Source organism: Carcharhinus amblyrhynchos, chromosome 33 (assembly GCF_965287045.1).
Source record: "Carcharhinus amblyrhynchos chromosome 33, sCarAmb.v2.hapA, whole genome shotgun sequence".
Lineage (NCBI taxonomy): Eukaryota > Metazoa > Chordata > Chondrichthyes > Carcharhiniformes > Carcharhinidae > Carcharhinus > Carcharhinus amblyrhynchos.
Window position 1 is genome coordinate 6,084,877 of NC_137356.1, and position 24,888 is coordinate 6,109,764.

General features: G+C 45.4%; 1 protein-coding gene across 2 annotated transcripts in view; it reads right to left on the bottom strand.

Annotated features, from left to right (window-relative positions):
- Positions 1 to 542: 542 nt before the first annotated feature.
- The window catches only part of LOC145361016 (protein GPR108-like), a 40,849-nt gene continuing 16,503 nt past the window's right edge, over positions 543 to 24,888 (bottom strand). The window contains exons 7-18 of one of the 2 annotated variants that reach the window (XM_080216544.1): positions 24,052 to 24,120; positions 23,846 to 23,956; positions 21,429 to 21,562; positions 19,738 to 19,813; positions 17,349 to 17,422; positions 15,543 to 15,660; positions 13,749 to 13,879; positions 12,404 to 12,447; positions 11,164 to 11,213; positions 8,727 to 8,810; positions 6,378 to 6,499; positions 543 to 1,898 (exon numbers count right to left, since the gene is read on the bottom strand). In XM_080216544.1, coding sequence (XP_080072670.1) covers positions 1,811 to 1,898; positions 6,378 to 6,499; positions 8,727 to 8,810; positions 11,164 to 11,213; positions 12,404 to 12,447; positions 13,749 to 13,879; positions 15,543 to 15,660; positions 17,349 to 17,422; positions 19,738 to 19,813; positions 21,429 to 21,562; positions 23,846 to 23,956; positions 24,052 to 24,120 — 1,101 coding nt within the window. In that variant the 3' untranslated portion in view covers positions 543 to 1,810. The remainder of the gene's footprint in view (positions 1,899 to 6,377; positions 6,500 to 8,726; positions 8,811 to 11,163; positions 11,214 to 12,403; positions 12,448 to 13,748; positions 13,880 to 15,542; positions 15,661 to 17,348; positions 17,423 to 19,737; positions 19,814 to 21,428; positions 21,563 to 23,845; positions 23,957 to 24,051; positions 24,121 to 24,888) is intronic. The other variant, XM_080216543.1, reaches the window with a different exon arrangement.

Consider the following 24,888-nt stretch of genomic DNA (forward strand, 5'->3'; position numbering starts at 1 on the left):
TACAAGTTATCATTTCTTCATCACGCTGGTTCAAACCTTCTCTAAAACAGCAAATACAAATCAGAAGTTCTCCACAATGCAGCACTGCGGTTACTGAAAAAATAAATACATTAGAAAATGGGTCATTTTTAGACAATGCTCCAGACAAATCCAGATAAAGCTGTATGAACGCCACCAATTCAAGGCTTCAGAAGAAAAATAGTGTCCAATGAAAATGTGCCTGAATTCCATATGCAAGAGCCTAAGAGAGGGCAAAAAAGTCTCTCTTCACTGCTGAAACCCAAACTAATTTCTGCACCATCTACATCAATTGCGTTGGGAAGTTGGACTTGGGTTTCTTTATTAGTGTCACAAGTAAGCTTACATTAACACTGCAATGAGCTAACTGTGAAAATTCCAGAGTCACCACATTCTGGCACCTGTTCAGGTACACTGAGGTAGAATTTAGCATGGCCAATGCACCCTAACCAGCACAGTGTTCAGCCTGTGGAGAGAAACTGCAGCATCCGGGGTTAACCCACACAGACACGGGGGGGGTGGGGGGGCGTGTGCAGATCTGGCACAGACAGTGATCAAAGCTAAGAATCACATCTGGATCCCGGGTGCTGTGAGGCAGCAGTGCTCACCACCGTGCTACCGTGCTGCCCTTAAGCGACTAACGCTTTTCCCAGTGATATTTTCTCCCATTCCACCACTCCCAAACAAAAGGGACAAATTGTGGTAAAATTGACAAAGATAAAAGAGGGTTGCCACAGGGAACAATGATCCATGGCATAGAATCCCTAAAGTGCAGGAGGCCATTTGGACCATCAAGCCTGCACCGACAACAATCCCACCCAGGCCCTATCCGCATAACCCCACACATTTACCGTAGCCAGTCCCCCTGACACTAAGGGGCAATTTAGCATGGCCAATCCACCTAACATGCACACCTTTGGACTGTGGAAGGAAACAAGAGCACCCGGAGGAAACCCATGCAGGCACGGGGAGAACGTGCAGACTCTACACAGACAATGACCCAAGCCGGGAATCGAACCCAGGCCCCTGGCGCTGTGAGGCAGCAGTGCTAACCACTGTACCACCGTGCCGCCAAATTTCAGTATCCCTACTGCCGGAGTTTGGTGTCACAAATTAAGTGCGTTCACATGATGTGATGGCGTTTAAGTGTAGTTTAAAACTTTTTTTTCAAAAAAAAAACACAAGAATCTCACCAACAGCTGGAGAACAAAAGGCTGCAGTCCATGGAAATTTTGAATTAGTCGAGAGAAGTTTGCAGCCTTGTTTGCCGAGGTTCGATTGTCCAAACAGATACAGGTTTTACAGGAGAGGCTAAGTGGATATTATACCACAGTATAAGGCGCACATCTGTCAACGGACTATACAACAGAATGAGACCGGCAGCAACTTATCAAAAAAAAACTACCTTTTTTGCCAGAATGACCTAAAGTACCATGAGAGTGGATGCTAAAAAGAAAACAGCTTCAGATAATAAATTAAAGTTTATATGTCGCATCATAGAGGCAAAACCCCTGTTTTCTAATTTCACCAGTTTGGTCATGAAGATTCAGAAAGAGATACTCCAAAGTACTGGGTTATATAAAGATATATCTTATATGTCTTACATATTTACAGTCAATCAGTCACATTTATTTGCCCTCCTTAACCGTTATATAACTGGAATTGCAACAGCATTTTACCACCACATTTCGTCAAGTTAGAATTCCCACACCAGTTTCTTCTCCCAATGTTCATGTGGAATTCTAATCAGACTTCTTTTCCTTAGTAACCATCAGTCTTACATTGTCAAGTTTCATACTGAGGAATCGCGGATTTGTTCTCTCTCGTAGTTACTCTTTTTCACTCTGGTGACGCTCGCCAACAAACCCGACTCAGTTACTCTGAAGGTAAAAGATAAATATCAATGAGTTGAAAGCATCATATTGGTATCTTGTCTTGCTAGAACTGCATTTCATCTACACACAAGGTTTATACCACATCTCACACACACCAAGGTTTATACCACAACTTCAGAAGTGTCAGGAGCAGAATCACGAGCTCTACACAACCTTTGTTTACCTCACGAAAGCCTTCGATGCTGTCAGGCGACAAGGCCTGTGGAGGATCATGTCAAAGTTCAGGTTCCCTCGCCCGCCCCAAACTTCATTCAGATGGTATGCCAGTTCCATGATGGCCAAGCTGGATGGCAGAGAATCCTCTGAGGCATTCCCAGTCACCAATGGCGTCAAACAGGGCTGTGCGCTCACACCCACACTGTTCAGCATGATGTTTACTGCCATGCTGAATGACGCCTTCCAGGACAGTGTTGCTGGAATCAGCCTCAAGTACAGAGTGGACGGGAAGCTCTTCAGCTTGAGGAGACTTCAAGCTATTACCAAACTGAAGGAGACTGTTCTGAGAGACTTTCTCTTTGCCGATGACTGCGGCCTGAATACTGGCTCAGAGCCAGAGATGCAAGTCAGTATAGACAAATTTTCCACTGCTTGTGACAACTTTGGACTCAATATCAACATTAAAAAGACTGAAGTCATGCACCGTACACAGAACCCATAACCACAATCAAAGGGCAGAAATTACAGGCAGTGGACTAGTTCACTTATCTTGGCAGCACCCTCTCTCAAGCAGTGACTATTGATGCAGAAGTTAACTGCAGAATAGCAAAGGCAAATTCTGCTTTTGGTAGACTGCGCTCCACTGTATGGGAACGTCAAGGAATCAGCCCAGCAACAAAACTGAAGGTCTACAGCACCGCAGTACTCACTACCCTCCTGTACACTTGTGAAACGTGAACTGCGTATCGAAGGCATGCAAGACAGCTCAATCATTCCCACATGACTTGTCTTTGCAGAATATTACACATCAGATGGCAAGACAAAGTACCAGACACTGAAGTTCTCTCTAGAGCAAGTCTACCATCAGTCCACACACTGCTGATGAGAGCGCAGACCCAGTGGGCAGGTCATGTCATCCGTATGTCAGACAAGCGCATCCCTTTTTGGGGAACTCTCTGCTGGAAGACACTCGCATGGAGGACAGAAGAAACGTTTCAAAGACACACTCAAGGCCTCCCTGAAGTCCCTTGACATAGACACGACCACCTGGGAAACGCTGGCACAAAACCTCCCTGCCTGGCGCTGCCTCATCCACAAAGCTCACGAAGCAAGGTGCATTGCTGAAGCACATCTTAAGTGTGAGCTGCTCAAGTCCAGAGCCACCAGTGCAACAACTACAGTGCCTACAGAAGTCTATCCAAGACGTGCCAGGACATTGTGCCTGAATTGGCCCTGATCAATCATCTTCGGACACACCGCAACCAGCCTCAAAATGACTAACAGTGTTTGAGGTCCTCATCAACGATGATGGACAAACAAATAATGCGAGTTTCCCCCCAGTGTTCGGGTTTCCTCCCACATTCCAAAAACGTGCAAGTTAGTTTGATAGGCTATACCCCATCAAGTCTACACTGATCACAACCCCACCCAGGCCCCACCCCACGTTATTTACCCTGCTAATCCCCCAAAGGGGCAATTTGCCATGGCCAATCAACCTAACTTGTTTCAGCTTCCAACATCCGCAATATTTTATCTTAATCTGAGGCTTCAACCTAACCCACACATCTTCGGGGCTATGGGATGAAACTGGAGCAACTGGAGGAAACCCATGCAGGCATGGGGAGAACGTGTAAACTCTGCACGGGCAGTGACCCGAGGCCGGAATTGAACCGGATTCCCTGGCGCAGTGAGATACTGGTGCTAATTACTCTGCCACCATGCCACCCGCAAGTACCCTTCCACAAGATAACCAAAAAATTATTCAGTAACCATTTTTAAAGAGGCTTCTGGTTACAATTTTCACTGCTGCAGGTTAACACAATTTTTTTTTTAAAATTCATTTGTGGGACATGGGTGTCACTGACTGGCCAGAATTGATGCCCATCCCTAGTTGCCCAGGGCAGCTGACTCCACATTACTGGAGTCACATGTAGGCCAGAGCAGGCAAGAACAACAGATTTAAAGTTGAAGTTTAATTGGCACAAGTAGGCTTACATTAACAGTGCAATGAAGTTACTGTGAAAATCCCTTAGTCGCCACACTCTGGTGCCTGTTTGGGTACACTGAGGGAGAATTTAGCATGGCCAGTGCATCTAACCAGCGTGTCTTTCAGGCTGTGGGAGGAAACTGGGGCAGCTGGAGGAAACCTGCGCAGTCACAGGGAGAACATGCAGACTCTGCACAGGCAGTGACCCAAACCCAGAATCGAACCCAGGCTGCTGGCGCTGAGAGGCAGCAGTGTGCCCACCATTAGTGAATCAGATGGGTTTTTCCAACAATCAGCAATGGTCTCATGGTTATCAGTAAATTCCAGATATTTTTTACTGACTTCAAATTCCACCATCTGCCGTGCCAGGATTCAAACGCGTGTTCCCCAGAACAGTAGCGGAGTTTCTGGATTAACAGTCTAGCAATAATACCACTAGGCCATCAGCTCCAATTGTCAAGTGTGCACTTTTTTGTGAATACAAATTAAGTCACAGCACCTTGCAAAACTATACATCAAAGCCCATTTGCATTTTTGTGAGCAGTTTTGGGCCTTGTGTGTAAGGAAGGATGAGCTGGCCTTGGAAAGGGTCCACAGGAGGTTCACAAGAATGATCCCTTGTCGTATGAAGAATGGTTGAGCTTACTGCCAGGCCTGGGTAGAGTGGACGTGGAGAGGATGTTTCCACTAGTAGGAAAAACTAGAACCAAAGGGCACAACCTCAGACTAAAACAGGGATGAGGAGGAATTTCTTCAGCCAGAGAGTGGGGAATCAGTGGAACTCTCTGCCGCAGAAGGCTGTGGAGGCCAGGTCATTGAGTGTCTTTAAGATAGAGATAGATAGGTTCTTGATTTACAAGGGGAATCAGAGATTCTGGGGAAAAAGGTCGGAGAATGGGGATGAGAAAAAATATCAGCCATGATTGAATGGCGGAGCAGCCTCGATGGGCCGAGTGGCATACTTTGCTCATGTCTTATGGTTTAATATTAAAATCCACCCACAAGCAAAGTACAAAAAACACAGATCTACATATCCCATGTAATATATTACTACTCATTATTTTCCACATCTGCAATAACTTGACATCCTGGGCACTATTCAAGAATCAAATACAAGACCATAAGATAAAGGAGCAAAATTAGGCCATTTGGCCCACTGAGTCCTTTCCGCCATTCAAGCATAGCTGATATAATTCTCAGCCTACTTGTGACATATGATTCTCCCGCCTTCTCCCTATAACCCTTGACCTCTTATTGATCAGGAACCTACCTAAAATATATACCCAAATTCATAGCTAAGAAACGCAAGTATCCATTCTCAGACCAACCCCCTCTGCTCCTTCCCCACAACCTTTCCCTTTCAGGTATCTAGCAGATTCCCTGTGGAAAGTTAACGTTGAACCTGCTTCTGGCAGCGCCGTTCCAGATCCTTCAGTTAGGATTACCCAAAAGGGAATGTTAAAATGTGGGACATGCTGGAGCACAGATGAGAATACGGTACTCAAAGGTTACTGGAAATATGCAAGTTACAGGAACCCTACTGACAGACAAGTCATCATCACAGAATCCCTACAATGCAGGAGCAGGCCATTCAGCCCATCGAGTTTGCAGCAAACACAACCTCATCTAGGCCTTATCCCGATAACCCCCATATTTACCCTGCTAACCACCCGATGCTAAGGGGCAAATTGGCGTGACCAATCCACTTAACCTGCTTCATAGCACCAGGGACTCTGCACAATGACCCGAGGGTGGAGTTGAACCAGAGTCTTCCCCAGTCTATGTGGGATTCCTGAGGCGGCACGGTGGTTAGCTCTGCTGTCTCGCAGTGACAGGGACCTGGGTTTGATCCCCGGCTTGGGTCGCTATCTGTGCGGAGTCTGCACATTCTCCCTGTGTCTGCGTGGGTTTCCTCAGGATGCTCCAGTTTCCTCCCACAGTCCAACGACATGCAGGTTAGGTTAAAGCCCATGGTAAAAGCAAAATATCGTGGATGCTCAAATCTTAAACAGGTTAGGTAGATTGGTCATGTTAAATTAACCCTTTGCATCGGGGGATTAGCAGGGCAAATATTTGGGGTTATGGGGATAGGGCCTGGGTGGAGTTGTGGTTGGTGCAGACGCAATGGGTTGAATGGCCTGCTCTTGTATTGTGGGGATTCTATGATGAAGAGTTATCTGTCAGTAACATTCCTGTAACATTCATAGTGTGAAAATCCATGTCAAGTCTTGCCCACCCCCATAAAATGTCCAGCTCTTGTTACTGACGCAGGCAATGATTTCTCACTCATTTCTACTGCGCAAGGAGATGCAGATACTTACACTTCATCCATCGTGACATCCTCCTCATCCTGTGGGAGCTGTAGGTAGGGGTTGTTGGAAGCTGGCCGGAATTTGTACCCAGTCAGCACAAAGAACACCAACGTCGACACCTCCACGAGAAACTAAGTTGATAAAAGAAAAAAAAACACATTATAAATTACAAGGTGCAGAATAACAAAGATGTCAGGCATTACAATTTCTGGCCATTTTATCAGCACGATTTGCCTGAAATTGGGCAGGTCGGCACAGAGGAATGTCAAGCGTATGTTCCAGAGAGCTGATTCGAGCTTCTTTCACCTCCGAGACAGGTTCAATAAACTCCAACTCTCAAATCAAAGTAAAAGCTTAACGATTCCCGCACTGCTAAAGGCGGTTCTTAATATGGAATTAATTTTTTCTTAAAAATTAGAATAATGCCACAGGCAGGTAGGTTATAAAATGTTGTAAATGTTTAAAAAGAATCATCCATTTTCCAAGAAACTGACTACTCACCACTGCTTTCTGTAGATGAAAAACCCAAATTAAAAAATCCTTTTTTGCAATAAATCTGTACAAATAAAACTATCCTAACTTTTCACTGAAAAATATTTCAGGGAATTATTTGAATGCAAGGAAGATGAATTACCTCCTATTAGGCTGCCTGATCAACAGGCTCAGTATTCAAGGTTGTTCAATAAATAGGTAATGTGTATGTAAATCAGGAACCTGGATAGAACGTCCCAGAAAGCACGGCTTTCCATTTTAGCAGTCCTCATCTTTACGGCCCAAAATGACAGATTAAACCAAAGTTTTTATCTCTTGTCTGTGAAGTTTCTTCTGGTATTGGGTTTAAACATATTTCTGGTATTGTCCTGCCAAGGGATACTCTGGATTTAACTCATCATTTAACATAAAAAAAGGTCTATCCTTAATCTTGACTTTAAATTGACCTATTGTCACCCCTGGACCCATCTCTGTGCAGCAGCATCTCCTCCCCCCCCCCAACTAGGGCCCATCTCTACACAGCCTCTCTTTCTCCCCTCTAGCCCATCTCTATACAGCCTCCTCCAGCCCTCTTTGATTGCAGCCTTTCCAACATCCTTTTTGCATCAACTCTGGCAGTCATTCCTGCAGTCACCTAGATCCTAGTTTTGATATTTCCTCATTGAGCCTCCACTTGCTGCCTCCTCCTCCTCTTAGGCACCACAGGGAGGCGACGGTCTAGTGGTAATATTGATGGACTAGGAATCCAGAAACTGAGCTAATGTTCTGCAGACCTGGGGTCGAATCCCACCACAGAAGATGGTGGAATTTGAATTCAATATAAAAGTGTGGAATTGAAAATCTACTGAGGACCATGAAACCATTGTTGGAAAAACCCATCTGGATCACTAATGTTCTTTAGGGAAGGAAATCTGCTGTCCTTATCCAGTCTGGCCTACGTGTGACTCCAGAGCCACAGCAATGCGGTTGACTCTCAACTGCCCTTGGGCAACAAGGATTGGGCAATAAATGCTGACCAGCCAGTGATGCCCATGTCTCTCAACTGAATAGTTTAGAAGTTCCTTTATACCCTTCTAACCTCTACTTTTTCCAGTCCTTTGTTTCACCCATTCCTTTCATGATGCATTGCTAAGTCAAATAGCATGTTCTGCTTAAGCATTTTTCCATAAGGGTGCACTTAGGAAGTTTTCTCGTTTCATAGAATCCTCTTAGAATCCCTATAGTGCAGGAGGCGGCGATTCGGCCCATCAAGTCTGCACCATCAATAATCCCACCCAGACCCTATTTCCACAACCCCATATATTTACCCTGCCAATCCCCCTGACACTAGTGTTAACTTGGCACGGCCAATCCACCTAACCCGGGAATCGAATGCAGGTCCCTGGCGCTTTGAGACAGCAGTGCTAACCACTGTGCCACCGTGCTGCACAACTCTTGAGGGGCAATTTAGCATGGCTAATCAACCTGACCTGCACATCTTTGGACTGTGGGAGGAAACCGGAGCACTTGGAGGAAACCCACGCAGACATGGGGAGAATGTGCAAACTCCATGCAGACAGTGACCCGAAGCTGGGAATTGGACCCGGGTCTCTGGTGCTGTGAGGCAGCAGTGCTAACCACCGTGCCACCCTAATATTCCATAACTTTGCTTACGACAGCTGAACAACTGAAACCCAAAGTCCCAATTTCCAAAGGTTTTGGGAAATAAGCTATCCTTGGATAATGTTCCTCCATTTCAGGCAGACTGAGTCAGGTACTTTTCACCATTCTGCCATTACTTTCCACTTTCCCCAATCTCACACCAAATTTAATTTTAAATAGCCAACAGTGCTGAACCCAAAGATTAGATGCTCAGCTCTTACTCACATTGTACATCCACTGCCACTGAAATGGGACAGTGAATTTGAGAAGAATAGCAATGATCCTGGTGAAATATATGTAGCAAACAATCTGAAAAGAAAAATTAACAATTATTAGAAACATTAAAAGGGACTGGAATTCACAATAAGATCAGCCTTTGCCCATGTTCCAGCCAACATACCATCCGTGTTCCGTGTATCTGTCGTCACATGAGGAAAGACTAAGTGGTTTAGAACAAAGACCAAAGAAAATTACAGCACAGCAACAGGCCCTTTGGCCCTCCAAGCCTGCACTGATCACGCTGCTCCACTGAACTAAGACCCCCTACCCATTCAGGGACCATATCCTCTATTCCCATCCTATTCATGTATTTGACAAGACACCCCTTAAAAGTCACTATCATATCTGCTTCCACTACCTCCCCTCCGGCAACGAGTTCCAGGCACCCACCACTTGACTTGTACATCTCCTTGCCCCTTACACCTTACATCCATGCCCCCTAGTGATTACTCTTCCATCTGTTAGGATTATATCCACTGGACTTTAGAAGAGTGAGGGGGGTTCTCATAGAAGCTTATAAAATTCTAACAGGATTAGACAGGGTAGATTCAGAAAACTGTTCCCGATGGTGGGGGAGTCCAGAACTAGGAGGTCATAGTTTGAGGATAAGGGGTAAACCTTTTACAACTGAGGTGAGGAGAAATTAGTTCTCCCAGAGGGTGGTGAATGTGTGGAATTCACTCCTGCAGAAAGTAGTTGAGGCCAAAATGCTGTCCAATTTCAGGAAATTAGATATAGCTCTTGGGGCTAAAGGGATCAAGGGATATGGGAGGAAGGGGAGAATCAGGATATTGAATTCGATGTTCAGTCATGATCATAAATGAATGGCAGAGCAGGCTCAAAGGACCAAACAGTCTAACCCAGCTTTTAGTTTCTATGTTTTACTTCCCACACAATGTAAAAACATAATAGGAACAGGAGTACATCACACAGACCCTTAAGCCTGCTCAGTTATTAAGTACAAGTGCATCCAAGCTTCATTTTTTTGCCATCCACATAACTTTTAATTTTCTTCAGTCCAAACACCTATCAATAGATGCATCATAGAAAGCATTTTTTCCAATTGTATCACAGCTTGGTATGACTCCTGCTCTGTCCAAGACTGCAAGGAACTACAAAAGGTTGTGAATGTAGCTCAGTCCATTACGTAAACCAGCCTCCCATCCATTGACTGTCTACACTTCCCACTGCCTTGGAAAAGCAGCCAGCATAATCAAGGACCCCACGCACCCCGGACATTCTCTTTTCCACCTTCTCCCAACAAGAAAAAGATACCAAGGTGCGAGGATACATATCAACTGACTCAAGAACAGCCTCTTCCCTGCTGCTGTCAGACCTTTGAAAGGACTTACCTCACGTTAACTTGATCTTTCTCTACACCCTAGCTATGAGTGTAACACTACATTCTGCACTTTCTCCTTTCCTTCTTTATGAACGTATGCTTTGTCTGTATAGCGCTCAAGAAACACTACTTTCCACTATATGTTATAAATGTGACAATAACAAAACAAAATCAAAAGAACTTCTGAAGAGTGATATGTTAAGAGTCAATATGTTAACGCTGTTTCTCTTGCCACAGACACTGTCAGACTTGCTGGGTTTTTCCAGCATTTTCTGTTTCATTTCAGATTTCCAGCAGCCACAGTATTTTGCTTTTGCTCTCAAAAAACAAAGAACAGTACAGCACAGGAACATAAGCTAAGAACTAGGAACAGGAGTAGGCCAAATGGCCCCTCGAGCCTGCTCCGCCATTCAATAAGATCATGGCTGATCTTTTCATGGACACATCTCCACTTACCCACCCCACTCACCATAACCCTTCATCCCTTTACTGTTCAAAAATCTATCTACCCTTGCCTTAAAAACATTCAAAGAGGTAGCCTCAACTGCTTCACTGGGCAGGGAATTCCACAGATTCACAACCCTTTGAGTGAAGAAGTTCCTCCCCAACTCAGTCCTAAATTTACTTCTCCTTATTTTCAGCTACGCCTCTCTAGTTCCAGTTTCATCTGCCAATGGAAACAACTTCCCTGCTTCTACTTATCATGGCCAATCCACTTACACATCTTCTGGAGTGTGGGAGGAAACCACAGCAGGCACAAGGGGTGGAAAACTTGCAAACTTCACAGACTGGAATTGAACCCAGGTCCCTGGCACCGTGAGGCTGCAATGCTAACCACTGTGCCACCGTGCCTCTGGATTAACTCTGCCACACCTTTCCCTCATTCTTGGCTCTTGATAAAGCCAAAGTCAGTTAACCAGGGATTTAAATGTTATTTCCATAAGGAGGAATGATTAAGTCACGCTCGTGATCCTGAACAAGATATGGGGAATAGAGAACAAAAGATCCAAGCATTCCGCAGTTACATTGCATATAACCTACCATGACATAAAAATGTCTGAAGAGCTTCAATTTGGCCAGATTCATTGCAGCTGCAGATAAAAATAAAAAATAAAATTAACAATGATCATTAATATTGCATTGCCCAGTTCCATAATTCTCAGTTCATAGAATCCTACAGTACCGGAGGCCAGTCGGCCCATCAAGCCCATACCAACCACAATCCCATCTAGACTCTATCCACATAATCCTACATTTATTTATTCATTAGTCACAAGTAAGGTTTACATTAACACTGCAATGAAGTTACTGCCAAATTCCTTATTACCCTACTAACCCCGTGACACTAAGGAGCAGTTTAGCATAGCCAATCCAACTAACCCGCACATCTTTGGACTGTGGGAGGAAACCGGAGCACCTGGACAAAACCCACACAGACATGGGGAGAATGTGCAGACTCCACACAGAAGGACCCTAGGTCTCTGGCACTATAAGGCAGTATCACCAACCACTGTGCCCTTTGCTAACCACTAGGCCTCAGTATCTTTGGTTAAAAAGAAGCAAAGACCAGTGTTCTAATCAGCAATGTCCCCCTGGCTGAAGGTGCGCATCTGTGGCCACCAATAAGGTCAGTCTGGACTCAGCTTGGAGTGACCCCCCAGTAGTTCACACCCCCCATGGAACATACTACAGAGGCCCACATGTGCAAACAACAGCATCATGGATCTCAACATTCAGGAAAATGACTGATACCCAAACCCCAGCAAGGAGCCACAAGACAACAGGAAGGAGAGAAAATGGGTAAAGAAAGAAAAATTGAAATCTAGCATAGATATGTGGCACATCATAGCTCAAAAGGCTGAATGGTCTATTCCTGCTTCTATTTTCAATATTAGCAAAAGTAGTGTCACCTACATTTGAAGATGTACACGACATTGGTAAGGCCACACTTGGAATACTGTGTACAGTTCTGGTCACCCTATTATAGAGGGGATATTATTAAACTAAAAAGAGTGCAGAAAAGATTTACTAGGATGCTACCGGGACTTGATGGGTATAGAGGGTTATGGGCCAAATGCAGGTAATTGGGACTAACGTAGTGGTTAAAAAAAAAAGGGGGCTGCATGGACAAGTTGGGCCAAAGGACCTGTTTCCAAGCTGTAAACCTCTATGACTCCAAGACTTCATTGGTACGTTTTCTAAAATAGAGCCAATAGGAATGGAGTTACTCAAGAATTAATTGCTATCACCTTCCATTTATCCGTCAGAGCATCGCACTTACCTTTCCCATCTGTACTCGAGGCTTCCTGCAAGTGCCTGATCGACCTGGGAAGTACAGAAAATAGAAACCAGGCTTCAGTGAAGTTTCTTTGTTTAAAGAAAGGTTATTTTATAAACACTACTCATGCGACTAGCTAAAGTTCATCTGTATTACCGCTCAAAGTTGAGAATTATGTTTGTTTTGTTATTATCTCCAGAAACTTCAGAGATAATTGAGCATCAACAATCTCAAGTGGTGAGGCAAGAGAGCAAAACACCACTCATTTCAACAACAGCAGATCTATTTATTAGTGCCATAAGTAGGCTCACATTAACACTGCAATGAAGTTACCGTGAAAATCCCCTAGTCGCCACACTCCGGTGCCTGTTTGGGTACGCCGAGGGAGAATTTAGCATAACCAATGCACCGAATGTGGCACACCTTTCGGACAGTAGGAAGAAACCGGAGCACCCAGTTTCTTTATAGCCACTTTTCACCCACTTCTTTACAGCTAACAGATGGGTATTCAACTGGCAGGATGTGACTAGTGGCTGGAAAAGAGAAGTTTGAAGGGTTTTTCAATCAAAGTTTTCAAGTTATTATAGGGGTCTAATGGGGAAAACAAACAATATTTCTTCCGGCTGAGGAGTCTAGGACTAAGGGACATTGAGGAGTCGATGGCCTAGTGGTATTATCGCTAGTCTGTTAATCCAGAAACTCAGTTAATGTTCTGGGGACCCAAGTTTGAATTCTACCACAGCAGGTGGTGGAATTTGAATTCAATAAAAAATATCTGGAATTAAAGAATCTACCGCTGATGACCATGAAACCATTGTTGTAAAAACCCATCTGGTTCACTAATGTCCTTTAGGGGAGGAAATCTGCCACCCTTACCCGGTCTGGCCTCCCTGTGACTCCAGACTCACAGCCATGAAGTTGACTCTCGGCTGCCCTGAGGCACCACCACCTGCAAGTTTCTCTCCAAACCACTTACTCACCATCCTGTCTTGGAAATATATCACCGCTCCTTTGCAGGTGCTGGGTCAAAATTCTGGAACTCCCTCCCTAACAGCATTGTGGGTCAACCCACACCACATGGACTGCAGCGATTCAAGAAGGCAGCTCACCACCATCTTCTCAAGAGGCAACTAGGGATGGGCAATAAATGCTGGCCCAGCCAGTGATGCCCACGTCTCGCAAATGAACAAAACAAAAAGCCTAAAAATTAAAGCCAGATCCTTCGGGATTAAAATTAGGGAACACTTGCACATAAAAAAGAGAGCCAGGCGGCATCACCTGAAAACGGAGGTTTCAAGGCAGAAAACATGTTTTTTTGTATACATATTTCAGAGTGAAGAATCCTTACCAAACAACGGGAAATAGGATCGCTCCACAGCAAATAAGATCCACGAGGAACAGAATCTCCTTCCACAATGCATACTCGCTCGTCCCCTCCTCTGTCGATTCAATGATGATGTAGGCTGTATTTGCTAACACCTTAAAAATTAACAGTACAAGCAGTTTTGACTTTTCTGCACCTTCTATTGTCGCCCTCTCACATGAATCCATTTCAATTTAATAGAAAGCTTAGACGAATTAGAGGCTGCATACAATCTTTATTACGCATGCTCAATGAGTTGAGTTGGCTGCCTCTCCTGCAGTTGGGTATCGTCACTGATGGAGCACAATCCAAACAGCAGCACTGAACCCAACTGCATCTGCCACCTGCTGGCCCACTTACTCGAGATTTAAATCCTTCCCAGTTGGTTGCTTAATTCCCTCGTTTGCCCCACTTCTTTTGCTTATCGTCTGCAAATACGACACTCTGTTGAACATGTCAGCAGGTAGGCAATGGCCTAATGGTGCTATCACTAGACTACTCATCCAGAAACTCAGCTAATGCTCTGGGGACCCAGGTTCGAACCCCGCCACAGCAGATGGTGGAATCTGAATTCAATTTAAAAAGAAAATCGGGAATTAAGAATCTACTGATGACCACGAAACCATTGTCAGAAAAACGCATCTGGATCACTAATGTCCTTTGGGGAAGGAAATCTGCCTTCCTTACACAGTCTGGCCTACATGTGACTCCAGAGCCACAGCAATGTGGTTAACATTCAAGGTGGCACAGTGTTTAGCACTGCTGCCTCATAGCACCAGGGACCTGGGTTCAATTCCTTGGGTCATTGTCTGTGTGGAGTCAACACATTCTCCCCGTGTCTGCGTGGGTTTCCTCCAGGTGCTCCAGTTACCTCCCACAGTCCAAAGATGTGTAGGTTAGGTGGATCGGCCATGCTAAAGTGCCTCTGAGTGTCAGAGGGGGCAACTAGCTAGAGTTAATGCATGGGGTTATGGGGATAGGGCCTGGGTGAAATTGTGGTTGGTGCAGACTTGATGGGCCAAACAGCTATTTTAATGAACTATTTTAACACAACATCACATTTTTACCTCATAATTCAAGTCCATACCTCAGCCAGTGCTAAGTGTGTGAGAGTGAGTGCGTTTGGAAAGAAGCAGATAAGGATATTTTAGTTAGGCAATATTCTTAGCATGTTTACACAGGCAAATGAGGCAATCATTCTGCAACAGCGTGTGGGCCAGTTAACCAGTTATTTATGACCATTGATTGGGACATCAGAAAACCTCCCCATTCTTCGGTTCACTTGTGTTATGGGATTCCTAAAGTCCAACTAAAAGTTAAAGCTTATTTATTAGTGTCACAAGTAGGCTTACATTAACACTGCAATGAAGTTAACATCTAAATCCCCTAGTTGCCACACCCTGGCACCTGGTTCGTGTACACGGAAGGACAATTAGCATGGCCAATCCACCTAACCAGCACGTCTTTCAGACTGTGGGAGGAAACTGGAGCATCGGGGGGAAACCCACACAAACACGGGGAGAGTGTACAGACTGTGACCTAAGCCAGGAATCGAACCCAGGTCCCTGGAGCCATGAGGCAGCAGTGCTAACCACTATGTTTCCCATATTTTGGTCATGCTTTTGGTCAAAGAGATGGGGTTAGAGCTCCAAAATTCTTTCAAAACTTTGGCAATCAATTAATTTTAAAATCATCTACGTACCACTAGAAAACTCAAGCGGACTTCAAAACAATACACATTAAAAGGAAGGAATTCCAGAGCTGGTATCCTGCGTTTACCTGTAGAGGAATCACGATCATGAAGATCTTTTTGTCTTTGTCTGATAGAATGTATTTCACAAAAGCCCATCCTGTGCCAATCAGAGCCAAAGTAATAAATAGCAAGGCACCTTTCAATCTGCAGGAGAAGGTCAGACAAGGAGGTTAGATCATTACAAACACTTACAAAGAAATCATAAAACTATTTGCACAATGATCTCAAGCTTGAGCCCAGAGAAGACCCTTGTCTCATTCGCAATGTCAAAACTGATTTTTATCCAAATGTAGTTACTGTCACAGTGTAGGAATCACAGCCAAATTAGCGCACAGCAAGCTGCCGCAGACAGTAATGACCAGATAATCTGCTTTAGTCGTGCTAAATGTACGACTTCCTTTTTATTCATTCATGAGACGTGGGCGCCGCTAGCTAGACTAGCATTTATTGCCCAGCCCGAGTTGCCCTTGGAGGATAGCTGCTGTGGCTCTGGAGTCACACGTAGGCTACACCGCGATGGGCAGCAACAATGAACACCTCCATAACGGGAAGCGGCTGAAGAGAACACATTTTGTAAATGAAATGAAGTCCTGAGTCCTTGTGAAATTATTTTTATTCATTTGTGGGACATGGGCATCACTGGCTGACCAGCATTCATGGCCCATCCCTAGTTGCCCCTTGAGGTGCTGGTGGTGGTGAGCTGCCTTCTTGAAATGCCGCAGTGCGCATGCTGTAGGTTGACCCACAATGCCATTAGGGAGGGCGTTCCAGGATTTTGACCCAGCACCTGCAAAGGAACGACGACATATTTCCAAGACAGGATGGTGAGTGGCTTGCAAGGGAACTTACAAGTGGTGGTGTTCCCATGTATCTGCTACCTTTGTCCTTCTAGATGGAAGTTGTCATGGGTTTGGAAGGTCAGACAGCATCTGCAGAGAGAGAATCGAGCTGACGTTTCAAGTCTGGATGACCCTTATTCAGAGGGGACGAAGAGTCATCTAGACTCGAAACTTTGGCTCTATTCTCTCTCCACAGATACTGTCTGATCTGCTGAGATTTTCTAGCATTTTCTGTTTCAAATTCCAGCATTCGCAATATTTTAATCACGGCTGGAAGGTGCTATCTAGGGATCTTCCATGAATTGCTGAAGTGTATCGTGTACATAGTACACAACGCCGCTACTGAGCGTCAGTGGTGGAGGGAGTGAACGCTTGTGGATGTGGTGCCAATCAAGCGGGGCTGCTTTGTCCTGGATGGTGTCAAACTTCTTGAATATTGTTGGAGCTGCACCCATCCAGGCAAGTGGAGAATATTCCATCACACCCCTGCAAGATATCCTCCAAGCCACCCACCATCTTCTCTTCGACGTATATCACAATTCCTTTGCTTTGTGCCTTGTAGAGGCTTTGGGGAGTCAGGAGGTGAGTTACTCTCTGCAGTGTTCCTAGCCTCTAACCTGCTCTTGTAGCCACAAGAGGATACATACTGCTCAAGACATGGCTCTTCATCAAATAGTGCTTCAAGTGGTCACCTGAGAATCGGGCAGAGCCCTGGTTTAACATCCTAGCCAAAAGGCAGCACAGTAGAGCTCGCCCTCAGTGTGGCATTGGATTGTCAGCCTGGACTTTTGAGATCAAATCCCCAGAGGCAGACTTGAACTTAGTGACACTGAGGCGAACGTGCTAGCCAGAGAGTCACAGACAACTCTCAAGCAGTAATTGGGACAGAGTCCAGGGATTCAATGGTCAGCCAAGGCCATCTGAATGGCAACCCAAACCTGGCCACTAGTGTCACCCATACCCTCCACTTCAAGCATCCCAATATATACTTACAGATGGGTAATGTAGTACATCACAGCCCAACCTTCAATTGCTGTCCCCTTAATAGCAATGAAATAGTAATTTATCTGGAAACAAACAAATATAATCCTTCGTTATAAGGATAGAACTAGAGATAAGACAGGCAAATGTTACTCAAGACCATAAGACATAGAAGCAGAATTAGGCCACTTGGCCCATTGAGTCTGTTCCACCAATCATGGCTGATGTTTTTCTCATCCCCATAAGACCTGATCCCCTTATTAATCAAGAACCTATTTCTGTCTTAAAGACACTCAATGACTTGTCCTCCACAGCCTTCTACGGCAAAGAGGTCCACAGATTCACCACACTCTGGCTGGAGAAATTCCTCATCTCTGTTTTAAAGGATTGTCCCTTTAGCCTGAGATTGGGCCCTCTGGTTCTAGTTTTTCCTACTAGTGAAAACATCCTTTCCACACCCACTCTATCCAGCCTCGCAGTAACCTGTAAGTTTCAACAAGACGCCGCCGCTCCCCCCCCCCGCCTCCCCTTATCCTTCTAAACTCCGAGTACAGACCCAGAGTCCTCAACCATTCCTCATAAAACAAGCTCTTCATTCCAGGGATCATTCTTGTGAACGTCCTTTGGACCATTTCCAAGGCCAGCACATCCTTCCTTAGATATGGGGCCCAGAACTGCTCACAATATTCCAAATGAGGTCTGACCAAAGCTTTATACAGCCTCAGAAGTACATCCCTGCCCTTGTTTTCTTGCCCTCTAGACATGAATGCTTGAATAGCTGTGCACACAGGCTGGGCATGCTCCTATAGAATAGGACCTATAGTGGATATCTCCTATAATAGGACCAGATCTATCATTTTGGTGCCAATCTACTTCTCCTACAACATTTTGATCTCTCCCCCTCTTACCAAAGCATTTATGAGATGTGTTAAATCTATATAGTGTCATGTAAACAGTGCTCAGCTGGCTCCCCGTGTTTCCATCTTCAGGACATAGGTAAATGGCAAATTGCAAAAACTACACCAACTAGAAATCCCTTAAAACAACATCAGCAGGCATTGTGGTCACATCAGTCCATGCATTGATGAGGCACAGTACAGTGACAGAACCTGCCCTCAGTATTGTTCGATTACCACTGGATTTACAATTTGTGAGCACAGAAATACAAGTGACTTGTGTTCAGACAACCCCATAGTGTAGGAGGAGGCCAATCACTGTGACGGATCTCTCCTCATCTCTTATCTTGGTTTTGTGCAGAACAGCAAAGTATCACAGGACCAAGCATGCTGTCCCTGCCTCACTTTTGAAAAAATAAACTAGGTGAAATAGAAGCAGGACAAGAAGATTGTGTCACAGGCCTGATGGTACCATTTATCGGAACACTTCAGCCTCTGCGCTAAACAGAATCAACTCCAGAAAGCACAATACAGCAATTTTGCTACCCGCTGCCTTGTTCATCCAGGCTTCTTGCTCAAGTCTGCTGCATGCCTAGGTCCTCAGTCAGCCAGCTCCCCCCAGCCACCAATCCTGCTCCACCACCAACCACCCCATCCCCTGCTCGCATTCCCCCCCCTCAACTCTCTGCTCATCCCTCCCCCCAAACACCCTCACTGCCTGCTCCACTCCCCTCCCTGTTCAACCCCACCAAACCCCCCTGCCATTCAGCCCATCCAGTCTGCACTGATGACAATCTCACCCAGGCCCTATCCCCGTAACCCCACATATTTACCCCTCTGATCTCTTTAACCTACACATCCCGGTCGACTGAGGGAGAATTTAGCATGGCCAATCTGATTAACTCTCACATCTTTGGACTGTGGGAGGAAACCGGAGCAAACCCAAGCAGACACAGGAAGAATATGCAAACTCCACACAGACAGTGACCCAAGGCCGAAACGGAACCTGGCCATTTGAGGCTGCATTGCTAACCACTGTGTCACAGAGTACTGCAATTCTTTTTTATTGCCTCCAGATGCTTATCCAATTCCCTTCTAAAAGCCATGAACAAGTCCGTCCCAATACTCTTTCAGACAGGGTATTGCAGAGTCGCCTGTCTCAGTTTCACACCAGGTACACTTAAATCTGTGGGAGAGCTGATCAGAGTACCTTGAATGGGAATAGAATCATAGAATCCTACAGTGCAGGACGAGGCCATTCGGCCCATCAAAGCTGCACTGACCACAATCGTTGGACTGAGGGGAAACCGGAGAACCTGGAGGAAACTCGGGCAGATACGAAGAAAATGTGCAAACTTCACACAGACAGTGACCCAAGCCAGGAATTGAACCAGAGTACCTGGCACTGCAACAGCAGTAGTAACCACTGCGCCACCTTTAGAAGGCAAGCAGTCGATTTCGAAGAACTGCCATATAATTTAGCATTATCTTAAGCTTATACTTACAGCATGGAACAGTATGGAAATGGATTTGGTGAATGCCAATGCAGCCATCAGCCAGTGGATCTTAAACACGCTGCTCCTGAGAGAGACAGACAGATATTATTAGGGTGCGGCAGTGATTTGCAACAGAAATTTGAACAGTTAATGAGAACACAGGAAAGTGAAGTTGGCGCAGAGAGGAATGCATACATAATGCCCTATTGTTCAGTTAAACGTACACTGATCAGACAATACAACTGGGACACAAAATTCCTTTAGAACGTCACCACTGCATGACAATTCCCTCATCTCCTTTGCACCAGCCTGTCTCGTGCTTACAGGCAGGATAATATTCACTACACTCCTCGTGAAAGTATTATTCAAGATCGATTTGTGCGGTTGCTGCTTGTGGTTTGGAGTGAGGCAAGGCAAAGTGCATTTCCCAGCTCTTACACAAGATTCACTAAACTGCATCTCATGGCATTAAAATATTGACGAGAGAACACACATTAAAACTCACACACCATGGTCCCTGGTGGTGTAGCGGTTAGGATATGGCACTCTCATCGCCAATGCCCGGTTCGAGCACGCGCGAGCGAGTATTTGTGTGTGTGCGTAGTTTGCATGTTCTCCCCGTGTAGGTTAAGGGGATTAGTGGGGTAAATAGTTGGGGTTACGGATATAAATCAAGAGGGTGGGTCTGAGTAAGATGCTGTTCGAGAGTTTGTGCAGACTTGATGGGCCCAATGGCCTCCTTCTGCATTGTAGAATTCTATGATTTTATCCATCCCTCCACATTCAATTTCTAATTGTTGCTTCAGAGGCAACCAGATAAAAAGGAAAAAAAGTTTTAAATGAAACATGCAAAAAGAGAGAGAGAGTGAGTGCTCATTGGTATTACAAATAAAAGCATTCTCCTAAAACACACAACTGTTTTACAGACAGAGTTTCACCCAGAAGCCTGATTAATTAATGGAAACTTGCAGTTCCCTGGGCCTTTCATATTCAGCTTTGAGCACCGTAAGAATCAAAAGATGGGATTTTCCAGCCATACTCTGCGGAAAACCCCACCTGAGGTCAACAGACCTTTGCATGGTCCGCCCCCCTTCCCACCCACTACAATTCCTGAGTGAGTGGGTGAGTGGGTGGGTGGGTGGGAGGGATGGGGAAATTTCCCCAACGCCTCTGGAGCGACCAAAACTACAACTGTTTCATAGGCCATTGGAGTCATCGACAACACTCCCACCCAGGTCTAATCCCAGATATTTACCCTGCTTAGTCCTCCTGACACAGGGGGCTAATTAGCTTATCGACCTACCCCTCACGTCTTTGAGCTGTGGAAGGAAACCGGAGCACCCTGAGGAAACACGCAGATGCTGAGAATATGCAAACTCCACACACAGTGACTCAAGCCGGGAATTGAACCCGGGTCCCTGGCGCTGTGAGGCAGCAGTGCCAACCACTGGGTCACCCTTGCCCATCACCATAACAATGGGCGTAAAGAAGCTCTGTGCCTATGCAGCGCATGCTGGCAACATGGGAGTTTTCAGTCAGCTGCTCTTTGACCACGTGTCTTGCTGCGCGATGGGGGCAGGCCTTTTAGAACAAGTGCTTTTTACTAAATGTGAACCCACTGGCACTCCACAACCTGACAAGGCAACTTGCGCCATTACCATAAAAGCAGTTTAAACAGTGGCCACTTAAAGGAGTTTTACCTGTGTTTCAGAAGTAGGGACACCCAGAACAAGGCTGCCACAAAGAAAAATCCAGACATGACCAAGTACAGCAGTGGCAGTGGGATTTCCCCAGCAGAAAGGTAGTTTCTTGGGTTTCTCGCCATTATCTCAATCTATGAAGGATTAAAATGCAAATTAAAAAAGAGCATTAACATTGAAAAACCGCAATTACAACAGTAATTTGATGGGGATGGCACGGTGGTTAGCACTGCTGCCTCACAGCGCCAGGGACCCAGGTTCAATTCTAGTCTCAGGTGACTGCCTGTGCGGAGTTTGCACATTCTCCCCATTTCTGCGTGAGTTTCCTTCAGGTGCTCTGGTTTCCTCCCACAATCCAAAAGATATGTCGATGAATTAGCTATGCTAAATTGCCTGTTGGCTTCCCAAGATGTGTGGGTTAGGGGACTAGCAGGGTAAACGGTTTCTTCCCACACTCCAAAGACGTGTAGGTTAGGTGGATTGGCTGTGCTAAATTGCCCCTTGGTGTCAGGGGCATTATCAGGGTAAATTTGTGAAGTTGAGAGGTTAGGCCATGGGTGTAATTGTGGTTCGTGCAGACTCAATGGGCCAAATGGCCTCCTTCTGCACTGTAGGGATTCTAGAATAACACATAGGTGCCTTCGATAGCACCTTCCAAATCTATGACCATCGTGAAGAGCAAGGGCAATACTGTAAGGATTCTATTCTATTCTAACGTTAATTAGAAAGATAGCTGGGTATATTCACGCACTGCGTTATGCAGAATCAAGTAAGAGCAGAGCAAGTTTGATTCCCACAGGGAGTTACTTAGAATTACAGCCTTCCACCTCATTTTCAGTCACGTTTCAAGTCCTAATATCTCCATTTCCCAGGATAGAAATGTCAATTGTGTTAATGACACAAAAGGAGGTAAATTTAAAGAAAATGTGAAGGGCAAGTTTTTTTTTACACAGAAGATGGCAAGTGCTCGGAATGCGCTGCCAGAGGAGGTGGTAGAAGCAGATACAACAGCAACATTGTGACAGATACACGAATAGGCAGGGAATAGAGGGGGATACGGACTGCCAAGAGGCAAAAAGGCTTCAGAAAGGCATCGTGTATTGAAGAGGCGGTTGGATACAGCACTTGGGGTGAATAGGATCATAGGGGAGAAAGTAGGATCAGGCTATTGATTTGGACAATCAGCTATGATCGTGATGAATGGCGGAACAGGCTCGAAGGGCTGAACAGTCTCCTCCTGCTCCTATCTTCTATGTTTGCGTGTGTCAGTGGGCTGAAGGGCCCATTCCTACGCTGTACTGTCCTTTGTTCTTATGTCAAACTTTGTTTGGTAACAGTCCAGTGAAGTGCCTTAGAATCTACAACAGTAAAATGTCCTATTTAAATGCACTGCATCGTTATAGTGTGCCAGGAATCATGATGGAACGTACAGGCAAAACAAAATAGCAGATAATTTTCAACAAATGAATTTGTTGAGAGTCTGACAACTAAATTCTAAGCAATAGCCAATAAAAACGGAGATTGGTGATGGTCACGGCAACAGGATGTATGCATTGTGGCGTTTTAGTGAACACATTGCTACTATACGTAAACCGGAAAGAAATGCACTCAGGGTTATGGGGAAATTGTGATCTCGTGCCAAACAGGAAGCCACGTAGAGATAGGGGAAGGGGTTTTGTTTTAAAATTCATTTATGGGACATGGGTGTCACTGGCTAGGCCAGCATTTATTGCCCATCCCCAGTTGCCCTCGATAAAGCGTGAGGCTACAGTGCTAACTACTGCGCCACTGTGTCACCCCAAAAATTGGCGGCATGGTGGTTGGCACTGCTGCCTCTCAGCGTCAGGGACCAGAGTTCGATTCCCAGCTTGGGTCACTGTCTGCACATTCTCCCCATGTCTGCATGGGTTTCCTCCGGGTGCTCCGGTTTCCTCCCACACTCCAAAGATGCCAGGTGGATCAGCCACACTATATCGCCCCTTTGTGTCAGGGAGACTGGCTAAGGTAAAGTTTAAGTTTAAAGTTTTTATTTAATAGTGTCACAAGTAAGGCTTACTTTAACACTGCAATGAAGTTACTGTGAAATTCCCCTCATTGCCACAGTCTGACATTTGTTCGGATCAATGCACCCCAACCAGCACGTCTTTCACAATGTGGTAGGGAAACAGCATCCAGAGGGAGCCCATGCAGGCACAGGGAGAACGTGCAAACTCCACACAAAGACAAAGCCAGGATTCCCTGGCGTTGTGACGCAGCAGTGCTAACCACCGTGCTACCGAGCTGCCCAAATACGCGGGGTTACAGGAATAGGGTGTGGGTGGGATTGTGGTCGGTGCAGACTCGATGGGCCCAATGGCCTCCTTCTGCACTGTAGGGATTCTATGATTTTCCCCTCCTCTCCCTTGGCAAGTGCTTACCGTCATATCAAAGGCAACAGCATTTTTCTTCCCTTGCCCTGCCTTGCGACAGTTGTGGAAGCTGAGCGTGTAAAGCCCTTCCTCTGCTGGAGACAGAACCTTGACAAAGAACTGGAAAGGAAGAGTTTAAAAAAAAGGAGTTAAATAAGGGTAGGAAAGATTAGTACAAGGGACAATTAAACATAGGCAAAATGAAAGATTCTTACATTGAAGACGTAGCTGCCATTCACAACTTGCAGTTCAAAAACTTCCTCATTCTTTTCAGGTTGCTTTGGCTGGCAAAGTAAGTTCAATATCAGATATGAGAAAACACTCAGTTGAACACCCAGACTAAGAAAAGCATCATTCACACATCTGCTACTATAGCATATCATCAAGAAATTGAAGGGTGCCAGACCACTATTACGTTTGTGCCTAATTATAAAAAGATCATAAGGTAGGTCGGTATAACTTTAAAGTTTATTAGTCACAAGTAAGGCTTACATTACCACTGCAATAAAGTTACTGTGAAAATCCCCTAGTCGCCAGGATCAGGTACACTGAGGGAGAATTTAGCACAGCCAATGCACCCTAACCAGGATGTCTTTTGGACTGTGGGAGGAAACCAGAGCACCTAGAGGAAACCCACGCAGGCATGGGGAGAACATGCAGCCTCCACAGACAGTGACCCAAGCCGGGAATAAAACCCTGGTCCCTGATGCTGTGAGGCAGCAGTGCTAACCACTGTGCTGCCATGCAGTCCAGTAATTTCTGTGACCTGGTGCCAGTTTCTCAACAATAACTGTCATAAACAATTTCACTTAGTGCTCCCTCTTAAGTGGCAGTGCGTTATGCTGTGGAGGGCCACACGAGGTTCCTTGCTGTTCCCAGCCTTTCGGCACTTCTCTATTCTACTCCAACTCTCTTCAAATATCCCAATACTGCAATGGAGAAGCAAAGGACTCCACATCTCAGACTGTTTATCTGTCTGCATGCACACCCACGGAGCAAGTTGAAGCACGGCCCCATTATGGGCCAAATGCTCTCTGTGCCAGGCATTTCTA